Genomic DNA, 16,755 nt, shown 5'->3' on the forward strand with positions numbered 1-16,755 from the left:
CATTTAAGTCCTTTAAACCTAGCCACCCCCCCCCCCCCCCCCCCGATGCAAGGGGTTGAATGAATAGCATGACCGGTACTGTTATGTCTTTCCTAATCTGGATTGTTATTTTATTTCTAATTACTAGATTTCACTGCTTACTTGTGGGTTCGCAGCTGTTGTTGACTGCTCATTATCACATTCTTCAGCAATTAGCCTTCGGCATCAGGTTGGCCATTTTATATTTTTGTACATTTCATTTAGTGTAGTTAAAAGCACTTGTTAGAAGTTGAAGGAATTTCAAACAATATCTGAATCTGCCTTTCATTAGAACCTTGAGAATTTTGGTCTTTTTACATCAGCTCCTTGCGTATGTAAGGTGTTGGGGAATATTAAAACTACCTTCAACTACAGCTACGTCAGGACAGGAGTTATCTGTCTGTCTAAGCTTGAGAAAATGCTGAAAACGCAAGTGAGGGCAGAACACATATTAATCTGAATGCCACAAATCACTGATCCACCTTGTTCACTTCATATAGGCAAATCCTACAAAATCCACAGTGGCCCTCTTCCTCTAAGATAACAATTCTTTTTAAAAAAAAACTTTTATTGAATTATTAACAACTGTACATCATTGTGTGTGATTGCAGTTAAGTTGCTACATGTTTATCTGGTGTCAGGAACCACAAGAACGGATACCTCATGACCCAACGAGTCATTTCAGTACAACTATGATGACCGAGCGATGTTCACCTCTGCTTTGCTGAGAATGCATTTTTCATTAAGGAATGGTTAGCACGACACTATTACAGCTGGGGGTGAAGTTCAGGGTTCAATCCCAATGTCATTGTAAGGGGCCTGTACACGCTCCCCGTGGAATGTGGTGGGTTGATCGGGTGTTCAAGGTGTAGCGGGTAGTAGGTTAGTTAGTCATTGTAAACTGTCCCAAGATTAGGCTAGGGTTAAATCCGGGGTTTCTGGGTGGTGCTGCTTGAAGGGTTTGTTCTATGCTAAATAAAAAAAAGAAAAGAAAATCCAAACCAAATGCCGCCTTTTTTTGAGGGCGAGATGATCTGTGGGTGGAATTTAATCATCAAATCAAGTTGTTAATGCACAGAGAAAATTCAAACCAGAGTGTGGTTAGCCCACAGAATTGGAGAGGGGACAGACTGGGAACGAGATTGATGAAGTGAGAAACAAAACTTGAAAGCAGAGAATTTGTTGCCTAATTATTGGTCTTCTCTGCACACTTGGCCTGAACGTTGCAGACACGTGTTGGGGACTGTGCACACTGCGAGTAGTTTGGTGTCCGTTATACTGACAGAGCGAGGAGTCTGCCTTTACAAGTATCATCTGTGATTCAGTGGGGAGCACTTTGTAGATCAGTTGGGTCCCAATGCCAAATATCTAGTGTGGTATCAAACTTATGCTACTCTCTCTGAGTTGCTACCTTACATAGCAGAGGTGCGGGCTTAATGGCCTATAGTCATGATGCATTACAGCACAGAAACAGGCCCTTTGGCCCATCTAGTCCATGCAAAACCATTATTCTGCTTAGTCCCATTGACCCACACCTTGACCACAGCCCTCCCATCCCTGTAATTACCCAAAATTCTCTCGAATGTTGAGGTCGAACCTGCGTCCACCACGTCTGCTGGCAGCTCGTTCCACTCTCACACCACCCTCTGAGCAAAGAAGTTTCACCTTTCACCCTTAACAAGGGCAGTGAATCTCTGGAATTCGGTGCTGCAGACAGCTTAGGAGGCCAAGTTATTGGTTATTTAAAGCGGAGGTTGATAGGTTCTTGACTAGACAGGGGTTAGGGGAAGAATGGGGATGAAGGGAATTATAAATCAGCCAAGGTGGAATGGCGAAACAGACTCGATGAGCTAATTCTGCTCCTGTGTCTTGTCCAAATAGTGGTATAATCGGGAGGGCAATATGGATACTGGTTGCTCAGTTCTGATAGGCACATAGACTCATAACAACATCACCACCTCAAACCTGACTGCAATATACTGCGTGTCCCCGTTTCATCCGATTCCACAGAACTCCAAAAGTGGCCTCATCTCATTCTGTGGCGAGCTAGTGCTTTTCCTTTGGAGTGGATGACAGATGACTGGATAGAGGTGCACAAGAGACGAGTGGACAGCCAGAGACTTCTGCCCAGGGTGGAAATGGTTAACACTAGGGGTGTAATTTTAAGGTGATTGGAGGAAAGGATAGGGGGGTTTGTCAGAGGTAAGTCCTTTACAGAAATGCCCTGCCAAGGGTGTTGGTAGAGACAGACACATTAGGGGCATTAGGAACTCTTGATGGGCACATGGATGATAGAAAAATGAAGGACTATGTAGGAGGGAAGTTAGATTGATCTTGGAGTAGGTTAAAACGTTGGCACAACATAGTGGGTCAAAGAGCCTGTACTGTGTTGTAATGTTCCATGTAGTTTGTACACGTACGGACAAGCTGGGCCGAAGGGCCTTTCCCTGTGCAGTATAGCTCTCGGATTCAATGAACGCCACTCGTAACCGAACATAGAAAGACACACGGCAATACTTTGTGAGACACTATTGTTATGTACTTTACTCTTACAGCTGAAGTGTTAAAAAGTAAAAATAAATCAAGACTTTTTTTTGCAGGAACTGCAACCACTAGCTATCTGGAATTTGAACATATATACACACATAGAACAGGTCAGACTAAAGCTGACCTGAGAACAATTCAATCACGAAGCAGAGAAACTCGTGTGGGCAGAGGGAATTCTTAAAAAATAAATCTATTCTGAAAAGTCCACATCCTCCATCACCACCTCCAACGAACTTCCCCGTCAATGGTTCGACGCACACAATGGAGGAACAATGAGAAACACTCAAGCCTGTTCTACAGCTTCCCTGAGCAGTGTCTTCAACATCACATCAACGTATCGTCCGGTTCTGTTCCCTCGTGAGAATGTTGGCCTTGAAGCAAGAGTGAAGACCTGAAATCCATAGGTCGGAAGGTATACTCACAATAAGGCCAACTTTTCCACTTTCCACATCCCTTGGGCCATTCCCTCTCAATCTAGAACAACTCTCTTCTAAATTTAAGAACCTTGTTTTTTTTATTTTCCTGGGACACAGTTCAATTCCCCACAGGCTGCACCCCAGAACTTGGTGCCATGTCTCAGGGCACAATGCGGAAGTACCCCCAAAGAGCTGGGCAGAACCCCAACTCCACCCAATATTTACAGCACAGTTCACCAGCGAAGCACCGCTCCACATCGGAGTCCAAAACATCTGTGTGCGCTGTACCGCTCAGTGGTGCTTCCCAAGGTTCGTCGTGGAAAAAGTTCAGAGAAAGGAAGTTCTGGTTGGGCTGCCGGTAAATCTCAAGCATCTCCCATTCAAACAGGGTGCACTCCAAGCCTCCCTCGGCCACAAGGAGAGTCATCAACTCTGACGTAAAGCAAGCCTCGAATACCCCAAAAGCGAGCTTCGTAAACCAGTTCTCTCGTTAGGTTGACTGCAACATACAATAGATTCCTTCTCTGTATGAAAGGTGTATTTCCAGCCAATCCTGAATGCCGCAATCTAAAGTGCTAACGTGGTTTGTCCTCCTTCAGTAGATGACCTCATAGACCGTTGCTTTTTTGTCGCCAGATCCAGTGACGATGTACTTGTCATCAGCCGAGATATCACAACTTAACACAGATGAGGATTCCTTTGACTGGAGGGGGAAGGGCAATAAAAAAAGCAGAATTTTAGATAAAGTTAGACAAATACCCTACAAGCTTGATTGTTTGGGCAAGGAGTACCTTCCCCTTCACTGTTAAACAGAAGCAAATTGTCCCTTCAACCAACCGCCAAGACCTTAATCACTAACGGTTTAGCAACTTCAGTCACCTTGCACTAAAATGGACTTCGTTTTTTTTGGTTCCAATTGTGTCCTTTCTATCAACAGTGGCATGGTACTTAGAGTAACGCCATTACAACGCTAGTGACTAGGGTTCAATTCCCGCTGCCATCTGTAAGAAGTTCGCACCTTCGCCCGGTGACTGTGTGGGTTTCCTCCGGGTGCTCCAGTTTCCTCCCACAGTCCAAAGACGTACAGGTTAGGGTTAGTGAGCAGTGGGCATGCTAGGTTGGTGCTGGAAGCCTGCCCACACTTGCACGCTGCTCCCAGCACATCCTTGGACTGTGCTGGTTGTTGACCCAAATGAAGCATTTCAGTGCATGTTTCGATCTACGGTACTGTGCAAGAGTCTTGGGCACACGTATATCGCTAGGGTGCCTAAGACTTTTGCACAGTACTGTATTTGTCAACATGGAGCAGAGAACAAGTTTGTAAATCTGGCAGGAGTGAAGGGTATTGGGAATGGCGAGGGTGGTGCGCTGTGGAAGAGGGGGCAGAGACAGTACTGGGGTGGGGTGGTGTGGACACACTTGATTCCAAAAAGTTGATTTATTGATCATTACAGGTGCTTCCTGCTCCCTCCCCTTTTCCCAACCATGATTCCCCTCTCCCTGCCCCCTTCCCACTCTCAGTCCACAACAGAGACCCAGATCAGAATCAGATTTATCATCACTCACATGTAAGGATTTTTTTGTGGCAGCAGTACATTAAATCACCACAGTACAAGTCTGGCTATATGTACGTGTGGCCTAAGAATTTTGCACCATATATTAAACTTAAATTCACACAATTTTTGGATAATAAAACAAAAGTCCATTTTAGTGAAGTGCTCAAATTGTTCATAGTTCTGAATGCTGTTGCTTGTTTTTATTGTTTGCACGATTCGTGTTTTTCTCTCTCTGCTCATGGTCTTTTTTTTAAAGAGTTCTTTCAGGATTCATGTTTTGAGGCTGCCTGTAAGGAGACGAATCTCAAGGTTGTACAATTTTTACATATTTGCATAATAACTGTACTTTCAACTTTACTTACAATGTAAACATTATGAAAAGTGGTTTAAAGTGTTTACAGTACGGTGACTGAGGTAATAATAGAGGGGGGTGGGGGATAACTAGAATGGTTGATCAGATTAACTATCCCGGGGGGGAAGAAGCTTTTAACATGGTGTGAAGTTTTTGTTTTAGTAGCCCTATAGTGCTTTCCTGAAGGGAGCTTTTGGAAACTGTAAATATTAATTCAAACTAGAACTTGGAGACCTTTAGATGGCAGAGGAGGAAAGTGACGATCAGAAAAGTTTTGGCAAACTGTCCTTTACCTGAAATATACTGGCACCGTACGGTGTCCTCCAGGCGTTCAGTAGGTTGTCCTTCCCAGTGCTGACAAACCACTTCCCTAGGAAAAAAAAACATACACCTATTCAAAACATTTCCTTTGAAACAAGCAAATGGGCAGATTAGTGATCAATTCACAAAGCTCACAATAGTATTTTCTGTATCTGGTCACATGGCTTCCAACCCCATTTAGAGACCAGGCCTCAGGATGTGGAACCCCAGCTATGGGCCCAGAGTGTGGCCTATCAATATCTCTTTCCAACATTTCTAAATGTCTTTTAATTATGCATAATTGATGAACAACTTTAAAAAATTAAAACAGATTCATTCAACTTAGGTAAATTTTATTTGGCATCAGCGGGTAGGGAGCAAAACCATCAAACAAATTCAAGGTATCCAGCTCCTTAGCTCAGTATGTGTGCAAGAGGCATAGCCAGGGCGGAAATAGCTATGATAATTTTAAATGATTGGAGGGAAGCATGAAGTATGGGGAGAGGGGATGTCAGAGGTAGGTTTTGTACACAGAAACGGTGGGTGCGTGGTACACGCTCCCAGGGTTGGTGGTAGAGGCTGATACAGAGTTATTTAAGGGCATCTTAAATGGATGATAGAAAAATGGAGGGCTATGTAGGAGGAAAGGGTTAAATAGATCTTGGAGATCATGGCTGAAGGGCCTGGGTTGTGCTGTAATGCTCGATGATGTTTCCCCATGGTTTCAGCCATTCACCTATTCTGATCCCCACCGGCAGTGACAATAGAGGCATCTGTCATCAAGTTCCAAAGTTCCTCGAGAACCAGAACCTTACGTGGTGCACCAGATTCTAGCACCTCCGGTTTCCTGATCTCAACTACTAAGGCCTTTGGAAATTGCCAGTGGAGGACAAGTTACTCAATTATGAAGAATGTGTACACGATCTATTGAATCGTGTGATCTATTGAAGGTCACACAGTGTCCTTCATGAACGGGATCAATCGGAGAGGAGGGAGAGCTTGAGGCTTTGCGGAACAAAAGCACCTGCAGATCCACTCACCACAGTAGGCAAACTTGAGCGACAGGACGCAGCTCTCATGCAGGTGAAGCTGATACTTGTCTGGTTTAGTGTGATGCAACACTTCCACATTGCTGCTCTCCATTCCCACTGCTAACCACTCACCCGTGGGGCAGTAACCCAGAGAGAAGATCTGGACAGGAGCAGAAGGCAGTGTTAATTATCAGCTCTCACCCGCTCCTCCCCCACTCCACTTCTCTCTATCCCTCCCCACTTGTCCCTTCCTCTCCCTGTCCCACCCACTCCTCCTCCTCTCTCACTCTCCCCATCTCTCGCTCGCTCTCTCTGCCACTCCCCATCTCTCCCTCTCCCTTCCCGTCTCCCACTCCTAAATCTCTCCTCACTCTCTCCTCTTCCCTTTCTCCTTTATTCCTCTCTCCCTCTCTTCCCCCCCCCCCCCAACCCCTGCTCTCCCTCTCTCCCATCAGGAGAACACATTGGAGAAGGTAGAACGTACATGGGTTCATAACAACATCAATACCAAGTTAATCATTGGGACTCGTTTCTAAAGTGATAGAATTGAAGGGTAAAATGTATAAAATACTAACATGTAAGGCAACATTCTTAGGGGGTGGGTGTTGAAACATTAACTTCAACTGAAACAGAATTAGAGAGGAAGGGTCAGGCCAAAAGAAACCGAAGTCCTGACCTAACCTAGATTTCTGGCTGTGAGGTAAAGACCTGAGCAGGTTAGCCACTCACCTGTGAGGTAAAGTCATGTTGCTGAAGTTGCCGTCCTTCCCTTAAATCCCAGGACCTCACGGTGTTATCCAAACCTCCTGTCCACAGTTTAGTGCCATCATGAGAGATATCTATACAACTGGCACCATCTGTGTGCCCTTGGAACTGCCTGTACAAAACCACAAAGCATTTCTTGTTAATGAGACCCATCAGGACTGGTACCTTCCCCTCCACCCCACGCAATGTCTACACACCATTCAATCTGCCTTAGTTATTGCTCCCCCTTGATTCTCTGACCACACACACAAGACGTGGACTGGGTGTTAACACTCTGAAAGCCTGGAGTCAGGTTACCCAGCGTCAGGCCTAACCATGGTGGGTTCCGGTACTACTGACGTACTGGGAAATGAGATCACACCCAGGGCACGACTGGACAAGCAGAGTTCTGCTGGACGTTAAGCAGGTTCAGTTTTATTTCTCACGCGCACGTCGTTTGCGTTAACGACCGATGCAACGCAAGGCAGTGCTGGGGGTACCCTTTGTGTGCCGCCACACATACCGTGCCCTCAGTGCCCAGCAGAACAACGCAAGCACCAACAGAACAAGCTCCTTAGCAAGGAAGGTCTAAATCAGGGGTTCCCAACCTGGGGTCCACGAACCCCTCGGTTAATGCTGTGGCTCCATGGCGTAACAAAGGTTGTGGAACGCCTGATGTAGACAGAAAGGCCACACTATCTAGGCCTTTCAGTCCTCGACGAGCTTTGATGAGATCTCCTCCCTCATTCCTCTAAACGTTTCTGGTCATCACACTAAAGGAAGAACGTGGTTAAACTAGAGGAGTGCAGAAAAGGTTAACAAGAGGCTCCCTGTACTGGGGGCCTCGAGTTATAAGGAAAGATGGGATAGGCTGGGACTGTTTTAAATTAAACCATTCAACCCATCGAGTCTGTTCTGCCATTTCCTCCTGGCTAATTTATTATCCCTCTCAGTTCCATTTTCCCGCCTTCTCCCCATAACGTTTGTACCCCTGACTAATCAAGAACCTACCAACCTCTGCTTTAAATATACCCAATGCACAGCCACCTGCGGCAATGAATTCCCCAGATTCACCACCCTCTGGCTAACGAAATTCCTCATGTACGTTCCAAATAGAACATCTCTCCTGGCTGAGTCATAAGACTCCCCCAATACAAGAAACATCCTTTCCACATCCACTCTATCCAGGCTTTTGAATATTAGATAGGTTTCAGTAAGATACCCTACATTCTTCTAAACTCCAGTGAATGCAAGCCCAGAACCATCAAATGCTCCTCAAACGTTAACCCTTGCATTTCTGAAATCATTCTCGTGTATCCCCTTCTGGACCTTCTCCAATGCCAGCACATCTTCTCTTAGATAACTGGCCCAAAACTGCTCACAACACTCCGAGTGCAGTCTGACCAATGCTTTTTAAAGCCTCAGCATTACATCCTTGCTTTTATATCCTCGTCTGCTCGAAATGAACATATTTGCCTTCCTTACTAATGAGTTAACCCGCAAATGAACCTACACAAAGACTCCCAAGCCCCTTTGCAGCTCGGATGTTTGCATTCTGTCCCCACGCCTTTATTCCTTCTATCAAACTGCATGACCACACCACACCCTTCCCTGTACTATATTCCATCTCCATTTCCTTGCCCATTCTCCCAATCTGTCGAAGTCCTTCTGCAGACTCATTGCTTCCTCAACACTACCTCACCCTCCACCTATCTTCATATTGGCCACAAAGCCCTCAATTCCATCATCTAAGTCATTGACATTTCGTGAAAAGAAGCAGTCCCAGCAATGACCCCCGCAGAACACCACTAGTCACCAGCAGCCAACCAGAAATGGTCCCCTTTATTCATACTCTTTGCCTCCTGCCAATCAGCCAATCTTCTATCCATGCTAATCTTTCCTGTACTACCACAGGCTTCTATCTTGTTAATAGAAGAGTACAGCACAGGAACAGGTCCTTCAGACCTCAACGTTGTGCCGAGCCAGCAAAAACGCAAACCAAAAACCCCCAAACACTAATCCCTCCTACCAACAACATGTCCATATCCCTCCACCTTCTTCACATCCAAATGTATCCTCCAATGTACTTCCTCAACCACCATACCAGGCAGCACATTCCAGACATCCACCACTCTGAGTACAAAACTTACCCCTCACATCCCCTTTCAACCTACCCTCTCTCACCTTCATTGTATGTCCTCTAGCATTATATATTTCTATCCTGGGAAACAGATGCTCCCTGTCTACTCTACCTGTGCCTCTCGTAATCTTATAAACCTCTATCAGATCTCCCATCAGCCCTCAAGTTTATCCAGCCTCTCATGACAGCACATGCCCTCTAAACCAGACAGCATCCTGGGAACCTCTTCTGCACCCTCAACATCCTTCCTTCTCCCCATAACGTTTGTACACCGTGCGATGGTGCGACCAGAAATGTATACAATACTCCAGATGTGAACTAACAAGAGTTTTATGAAGTTGCTACATAACCTTTCGACTCTGAACTCAATGCCTCGACAAATAACAGCAGGCATTTCATAAGAGTCCTCGTGTCCAGCATCTCGTCAAAGGCTTTCTGAAAATCCAGATAAACAACACCCACTGACTCTCCTTTGTTTATCCAGCCTGTTATTTCCTCAAATAATTCCAACAGATTTGTCAGGCAAATATTTCCCCTCAAGGAAACCATGCTGACTTTGGACTATTTTATCATTTGCTTGCAAATGCCTCGAACTTAATAACAAACTCCAACATCTTCCCAACTACTGAAGTCAGACTAACTGGCCCGTAATTTCCTTTCTCATAATACGGGACTTTTCCCCCAGAACAATGCAGGCTGAGATGACGATCTCATACAGATTTATAAAACTATGAGGAGGCACAGATATGGCAAATAGAACAGCTTTTCTCAGAGTAAGGAAGTCTAGGCGAGAAGGGAAAGATTTAAAGTGGGCCTGTAGAGCAAGTTTATCCATGGGGGGGGGGGGTAGTGTGGGGGTAGTGGATCGAGGTACAATTACACCAGGGTGAAGGGTAACGTAGCAGTCAAACTTTCATTTCTGCTGCTGTTTCTAAGGAGTTTCTATGTTCAACCCATGACCACATGGGCTTCCTCCAGGGGCTCTGGTCCCCTCTCACATTCTCATGAGCTGTGGGCATGCCACGTTGGCACTGGAAGCATGGCAACATTTGCAGGCTGCCCCCAGCACATCCTCAGACTGTGTTGGTCACTGACGCAAAATGATACACTTCACTGTACGTTTTAACGTACATGTGGCACGGGAGTGCGGCTGCTAGTGTAACGCTATTTCAGCAGCAGCTCGATTCCCGCCACTGTCTGTAAGGAGGTTCGGTGCTCTCCCCGTGTCTGTACGGGTTTCCTCTGCGTGCTCCAGTTCCTTCCCAAAGTCCAAAGACGTATGAGTTGGTATTTGTTCACATGGGTGTAATGGGGTTTGTTGGGCTGGAAGGGCCTGTTACAATGCTGCTTCTCTAAATAAATTTATATTGCAAATAAATGTGTTTGGACAAGTCCTCGGATAGAGAAGTATTAGAGGGATATGGGCCAAACACTGGCAAATGGGATTAGTTTACATTGAAAGGCCTGTTGGGCGGAAGGACTATTTCTGTTCAGCTGAAAGGCCTGTTTCTGCTCTATATAGCCCTATGAATCTACGAATTATTTACAAGACAAATAGCCGTCCACTTTTGTTATCTATGATGATGCTGAAGAAACACAGACCCTGAGATCCATTAGAACATGGGTGGAGGACAAAGTTCTCAGCAACAGGCCCTGGCTTCGCAGGATAATGAAGAGATGGCTCAGCACACGTCAGCGAGCAGCCTCACCTGACCAGCGTCTGATTGTGCAGATCCCACACGGCTATGTTCCCGTCACTACAGCAGGAGAAACAGACTTTAGCGTCAGGGCTGATAGCCAGCGCGTAGCAGGCTGGCGCAGAGGACGTGAGCTCGGCCTTGATCCGCGGTGTGGGCGAGGCCAGGTCCCATATCGTCAGCGTGCTCGCCTCCCCTCCAACGATCAGCGTACGTCCATCGGGGAGAAGCTTGCAGGAACGAATGTAGTTATCCCGGTTCTGTTAAGCAAGGAGAAGGGAAAATGGTGGTAAATGTGACATTAATGCAAAGTATAAACTTCTACAGATGCACCGTGGGAAGTACCCTAACTGGTTGCACCAATGGCCTGGCATGGAAACACCAATGCCCAGGAATGGAAAAGGCTATAGAGGAAGATGGACGCAGCCCAGTCCATCACAGGAAAACCCTTCCCCACCATTGAGCACAGCTACAAGGACGCTGCCGCAAGAAAGCGGCCTCCATCATCGAGGACCCTCACCTTCCAGTCTATGCTCTCTTCTCACTGTTGCCATCGGGATGGAGGTACGGGAGCCTTAGGTCAAACACCACCAGGTTCAGGAAGTTATTACCCTACAACCATCTAGTTCCTGAACCAGAGTGGATAATTTCACTCACCCCCAACAACCTATATACTCACTTTCAGGGACTCCGCAACTCACTTTCTCAGTATTAATTAATTAGCAGAATTTGTGTTCTTTTGCACATTGGCTGTTTGCAAGAAAATTAATCTTAAGGTAGTATACGGTGACATGCAGATTTGAGAATAAATTTACTGGTTTTTTAAAAAACTTTTTTTGGAAAACTTTAGCATAATTAGATGGGGTCTGACAGGATCATGGGGGGCATTCATATTCTTGACCTTTCAAGGTGTAAGTCCCCCTCCAATGACTGGCTGCATCATGGCATGATATGGAAACACCAAGCTCCAGGTGGACACTATCCAGAAAATACATCTCTTTCACCGAGATATCTAGCTCAAAAGAGGATTAGCACCAGGCGTTTTCTTCCCAGTTGTCAAAATCACCGAGCAGCAGCAAATTGCCAGGTTCCACTGAGGGTCTGCCCCCAAACGCCGATCATTCCTTTCCCTCCGCAGACGCTGCCTGACCCGCTGAGTTCTTCTACAGAGTACCTTGATTGTTGCTGCAGGCAAATTACTGGCTGTTTCCCAGTTACATCAGTGGGCACCCTTCAGTGAGTACAAAACTCCGTGGGGATGTGGAAGAAACTACAAACATTAACTCCCAAAGACATGTAACTTATAATTGAACAAATATTCAATGGCCAATTATTGTGTCCAATGGGCACAGCCTCCGAATACAAGAACATCCCTTTAGAACAGAGATGAGGAGGAATTTCTTTAGTGAGATAGATACATAGAAAATAGGTGCAGGAGTAGGCCATTCGGCCCTTCGAGCCTGCACCGCCATTCAGTATGATCATGGCTGATCATCCAACTCAGAACCCTGTACCTGCTTTCTCTCCATACCCCCGATCCCTTTAACCACAAGGGCCATATCTAACTTCCTCTTAAATACAGCCAATGAACCGGCCTCAACTGTTTCCTGTGGCAGAGAATTCCACAGATTCACCACTCTCTGTGTGAAGAAGTTTTTCCTCATCTCGATCCCAAAAGGCTTCCCCTTTATCCTTAAACTGTGACCCCTCGTTCTGGACTTCCCCAACATTGGAAACAATCTTCCTGCATCTAGCCTGTCCAATCCCTTTAGAATTTTATACGTTTCAATAAGATCCCCCCTCAATCTTCTAAATTCCAGTGAGTATAAGCCTAGTCAATCCAGTCTTTCTTCATATGAAAGTCCTGCCATCCCAGGAATCAATCTGGTGAACCTTCTCTGCACGCCCTCTATGGCAAGAATGTCTTTCTGCAGATTAGGGGACCAAAACTGCACACAATATTCTAGGTGCAGTCTCACCAAGGCCTTGTACAACTGCAGTAGAACCTCCCTGCTCCTGTACTCAAATCCCCTTGCTATGAATGCCAACATACCATTTGCCTTTTTCACCGCCTGCTGTACCTGTGGATTCCATTGCACAGACTGCTGTGCAGGCCAAGTCACTGGGTATATTTCAGGCAGAGGCTGATAGGTCCTTGATTAGTCAGGGTGTCAAAGGTTACCTGGGTGTCAGGGTGGAGTTACATCTCTACTAAAGGAGGCTCCTTCCCTCCACTAGCCTGCAGGTCACCCTTAGGCAAGGTGTAGCTCCTGCTGAGCCCCCCACCCCAGTCAGGATCACGTGAAGCCATGGGAGCAGGCAATGGATGGTCATGGGAAGCAGCCGGTGCATATCACAAGTCCTGGTAAAGCGACAGACAATCTCTGAAGAGTACTGGTTATGGCTGGGGGTCACCCGTCTCGTATAGACACTGCCCATTTAGCGCACTGTAAACTCTAGTGACTGGTGCGAGTGAAAAATCACAGGAGATCAGCAGTTTCTGAGATACTCAAACCACCCCATCTGGAACCAACAATCATTCCATGGTCAAAGTCACTTTGATCACATTTCTTCCCCATTCTGATGTTTGGTCTGAACAACAACTGAACCTCCTGACCATGTCTGTGTGCTTTTATGCACTGAGTTGCTGCCACATGATTGGCTGATTAGATATTTGCATTAACAAGGTGCCCAGATAGACCCAATAAGGAGGCCACTGAGTATAATTTCACCTTAAATTGTGGGGAAATCAATATCAATGTGATATTTTAAGCAAAGACATGTACCCCCCTTCACCCCGCCCACGTTCAGATCACAGCGTTCTGCTAGCACAGGGCTGGCCACACTTACTAGGCAGTCTAACTGGGAGACGGGGCTCTTGCTGCCGGGCTGGCTGATGTCCCAGATCTTCACGCAGCCCTTGCCTCCGGTGTAGACGTGCCTGGTGGGGTTGCTGATGGTGACGGCGCACACCACCTCGCCGTGATTCAAGGTGTTGATCTGCCGAGCGTGCCGGGGGATTCCGGAGCCGATCAGCGCATCCGGCGGGAAGGGCACCGGCTGCATCTGTCCGTCCGCGCTGACGTGGAAGGAATACGCACTGGCGGGGGGAAGAGAGACAGGGAGAGAAGAGTCAAATAGACTGTGAGAAGATTCTGGAAGGAGGGCAGTTCCCTCACACAGCAATCTCATTAAGTAAACAGGTAAGCTGCAGATACTGGAACCTGGAGCCACACACAGCCTTCCGGCAGAACTCAGTGGGTCAGGCAGCACCTACTGATGGGGAGGGTTGTGCTTGTGAGGTATTTGGCAGAGTGCACTACTCTCCACTGCTCCTTGCATTCCCACACATTCGAATCGCAGTACCGACCACGGCACCAGTCAGGACATCGTGTAATAATCACAAGCACAAGGAAGTTGCAGATGCCAAAAACCCAGAGCAACACACACACACAGAATGCTGGAGGAACTCAGCAGGTCAGACAGCGAGGAATAAGCAATCGATGTTTCAGGCCAAGACACTTCTTCAGGACGAAGATGAAGATCTGAAGAAGGATCTTGACACAAAAAGTTGACTATTTACTCTTTTGCACAGATGCGACCGAGCCTGCTGAGTTCCTCCAGTGTTTCGTGTGTGTTGCATATCATGTCATAATGTACACCTCCCTCCTCCCCTACGCCCAGGACCTCCCCAGCAGAAGGTGTACTTTAATATCCAAAACAACTTGTGGGGAAGATTCAAACAACACACACAAAATGCTGGTGGAACACAGCAGGCGAAGGGTCTCGGCCCGAAACGCCGACTGTGCTTCTCCTTATAGATGCTGCCTGGCCTTCTGTGTTCCACCAGCATTTTGTGTGTGTTGTCTGTATTTCCAGCATCTGCAGATTTCCTTGTGGGGAAGATTATTCAGGCCCATTTTACCAGCTCCATTCATCCTCAGTAAAGACACGATATTAATCCCATCACCAGCTCTGCCACAGCCATGTTGCTATGTGGTCACTAGACAGGGTGTGTAGGTGTGGAGTCCTACTGCCCACACAGGTCCCCTGCAGTTTAGCTGTCTACCTGCACTGAACTTTCTCTGTAAGCGCAACACTATTCTGCATGCTGTGTTCTACTCAAAGTTTCAGGAAAAGCTTCCTTGTTTGAACTGTCTGCCTGTCTATCTATCTAGCTCGCTCTTTATCTATTTATTAAAAGCCTACAGAATGTGTTGGATACAGCCTAGTTCTTGAAGGCAAAGCCCACTGAGCACATCTACAAGGAGCATCCATCATCAAAGACCACAACTACCTAGGCCACGCTCTCCTATTGGGCAGGAGATACAGAATCCTTAGATCCCACACCCACTAGGTTCAGGAACAGTTATTACCTCACAACCATCAGGCTCCTGAACCAACGTGGCTAACTTCACTCAACTAATTTGATTGTAAGACCCACAAAATCACTTTCAAGGACACTTTACAGCTTAGTTCTCAGCAGTATTTTTTATATTTGCACAATGTGTCTTCATCTGCACATTGGATATTTGCCTGTCTTTGAGTTTTTTAAATTTTAAAGTTTTTTGTAAATTCTATTATATTTCATTTTTATTACCCCAAGTGTCTACAAGACAAAGAATCTCAGGGGAGTAAATGATGACAAATACATGGAAATTTACAGCACATTACAGGCCCTTCGGCCCACAATGTTGTGCCGACCATGTAACCTACTCTAGAGACTGCCTAGAATTACCCTAACACATAGCCCTTGATTTGCCTAAGCTCCAGTACCCAGGAGTCTCTTAAAAGACCCTATTGTATCTGCCTCTACCACCATCGCTGGCAGTGCATTCCACGCACCCACCACTCCCTGTATGAAAATCTTACCTCTGATATTCCCCCGGTACCTACTTCCAAGCACCTTAAAACTGTGCCCCCTCATGTTACCATTTCAGCCCTGGGAAAAAGCCTCTGACTATGCACACGATCAATGTGTCATCATCTTATACCCCTCTATCAGGTCACCTCTCATCCTCTGTCGCACCAAGGAGAAAAGGCCAAGTTTACTCAGCCTATTCTCATAAGGCATGCTCTCCAATCCAAGCAACAACTTTAATATACTTATTTTGAACATTTTTATTATTTTCTTTCTTGCATGAATATCATTATGTTTATTTTATTGTTTATTATAGATCATAGAACTTATAACAAATTAAGGTTTTTGTAAATTCTAATGCATTTCTTTTTTATTACCCCAAGTGTTGCAAGACAATGAATCTCAGGGTAGTATGTTGTGCCAAACCTTTAACCTACTCTAAATCAGTTGGTAATTTAGCATCAGGCCCAGCACAGATATGATGGGCTGAATGGCATTCTCCTGCCCGGTTCTAAGTTCTGTGATCTGAAGCAACCCACACAAAATGCTGGAGGAACTCAGCAGGTCAGGCAGCATCTATGGAAATGAACAAGCAGCTGATGTTTCGAGCTGAGACCATTCTTCAAGTACATTTCATAGCTAGCACCAGCAACTGAGGGTAAACAGCCCTTACCCCGGTCTGGCAACTGACCTAAAGAAACTCCGGAGCAGCTCAGCACATCACAGGAACCAGCCTTCCTCTATGGACTCTGTCTATAATTCTCACTGCCTCAGTAAAGCCACCAGCATTATCAAAGACCCCTCTTCTTCACACCCCCCCTCCCACTGGGCAGAAGATATGAAAGCCTAAAATCATGAACGAACAGGCTTAAAGACAGCTTCTACCCCGCGCAATAAGATTATTAAGTAGTTCCCTAGTACCACAGCATGGACTGTTGGCCTCACAATCTACCTCATTATGATCTTGCACTTTACTGATTACCTGCTCGGCCCTTGCTCTGTAGCTGTTACACTTTATCCTGCATCGTCATTGTTTTCCCTTGTTCTACCTCAGTGCACCGTGTAATGATCTGATCTGTAATAACTATTTATA

General features: G+C 46.1%; 1 protein-coding gene across 13 annotated transcripts in view; it reads right to left on the minus strand.

Annotated features, from left to right (window-relative positions):
• Positions 1-2,535: 2,535 nt before the first annotated feature.
• LOC140718645 (transducin-like enhancer protein 3) overlaps positions 2,536-16,755 on the minus strand; it is an 82,290-nt gene continuing 68,070 nt past the window's right edge. For all 13 annotated transcript variants that reach the window (XM_073032660.1, XM_073032657.1, XM_073032658.1 and 10 more), the window contains 6 exons: positions 13,652-13,901; positions 10,814-11,061; positions 6,950-7,097; positions 6,230-6,380; positions 5,183-5,259; positions 2,536-3,684 (listed from right to left, as the gene is read on the minus strand). In XM_073032660.1, the coding sequence (XP_072888761.1) occupies positions 3,577-3,684; positions 5,183-5,259; positions 6,230-6,380; positions 6,950-7,097; positions 10,814-11,061; positions 13,652-13,901 (982 nt within the window). In that variant the 3' untranslated portion in view covers positions 2,536-3,576. The remainder of the gene's footprint in view (positions 3,685-5,182; positions 5,260-6,229; positions 6,381-6,949; positions 7,098-10,813; positions 11,062-13,651; positions 13,902-16,755) is intronic.

This window comes from Hemitrygon akajei, chromosome 30, assembly GCF_048418815.1.
Source record: "Hemitrygon akajei chromosome 30, sHemAka1.3, whole genome shotgun sequence".
NCBI lineage: Eukaryota > Metazoa > Chordata > Chondrichthyes > Myliobatiformes > Dasyatidae > Hemitrygon > Hemitrygon akajei.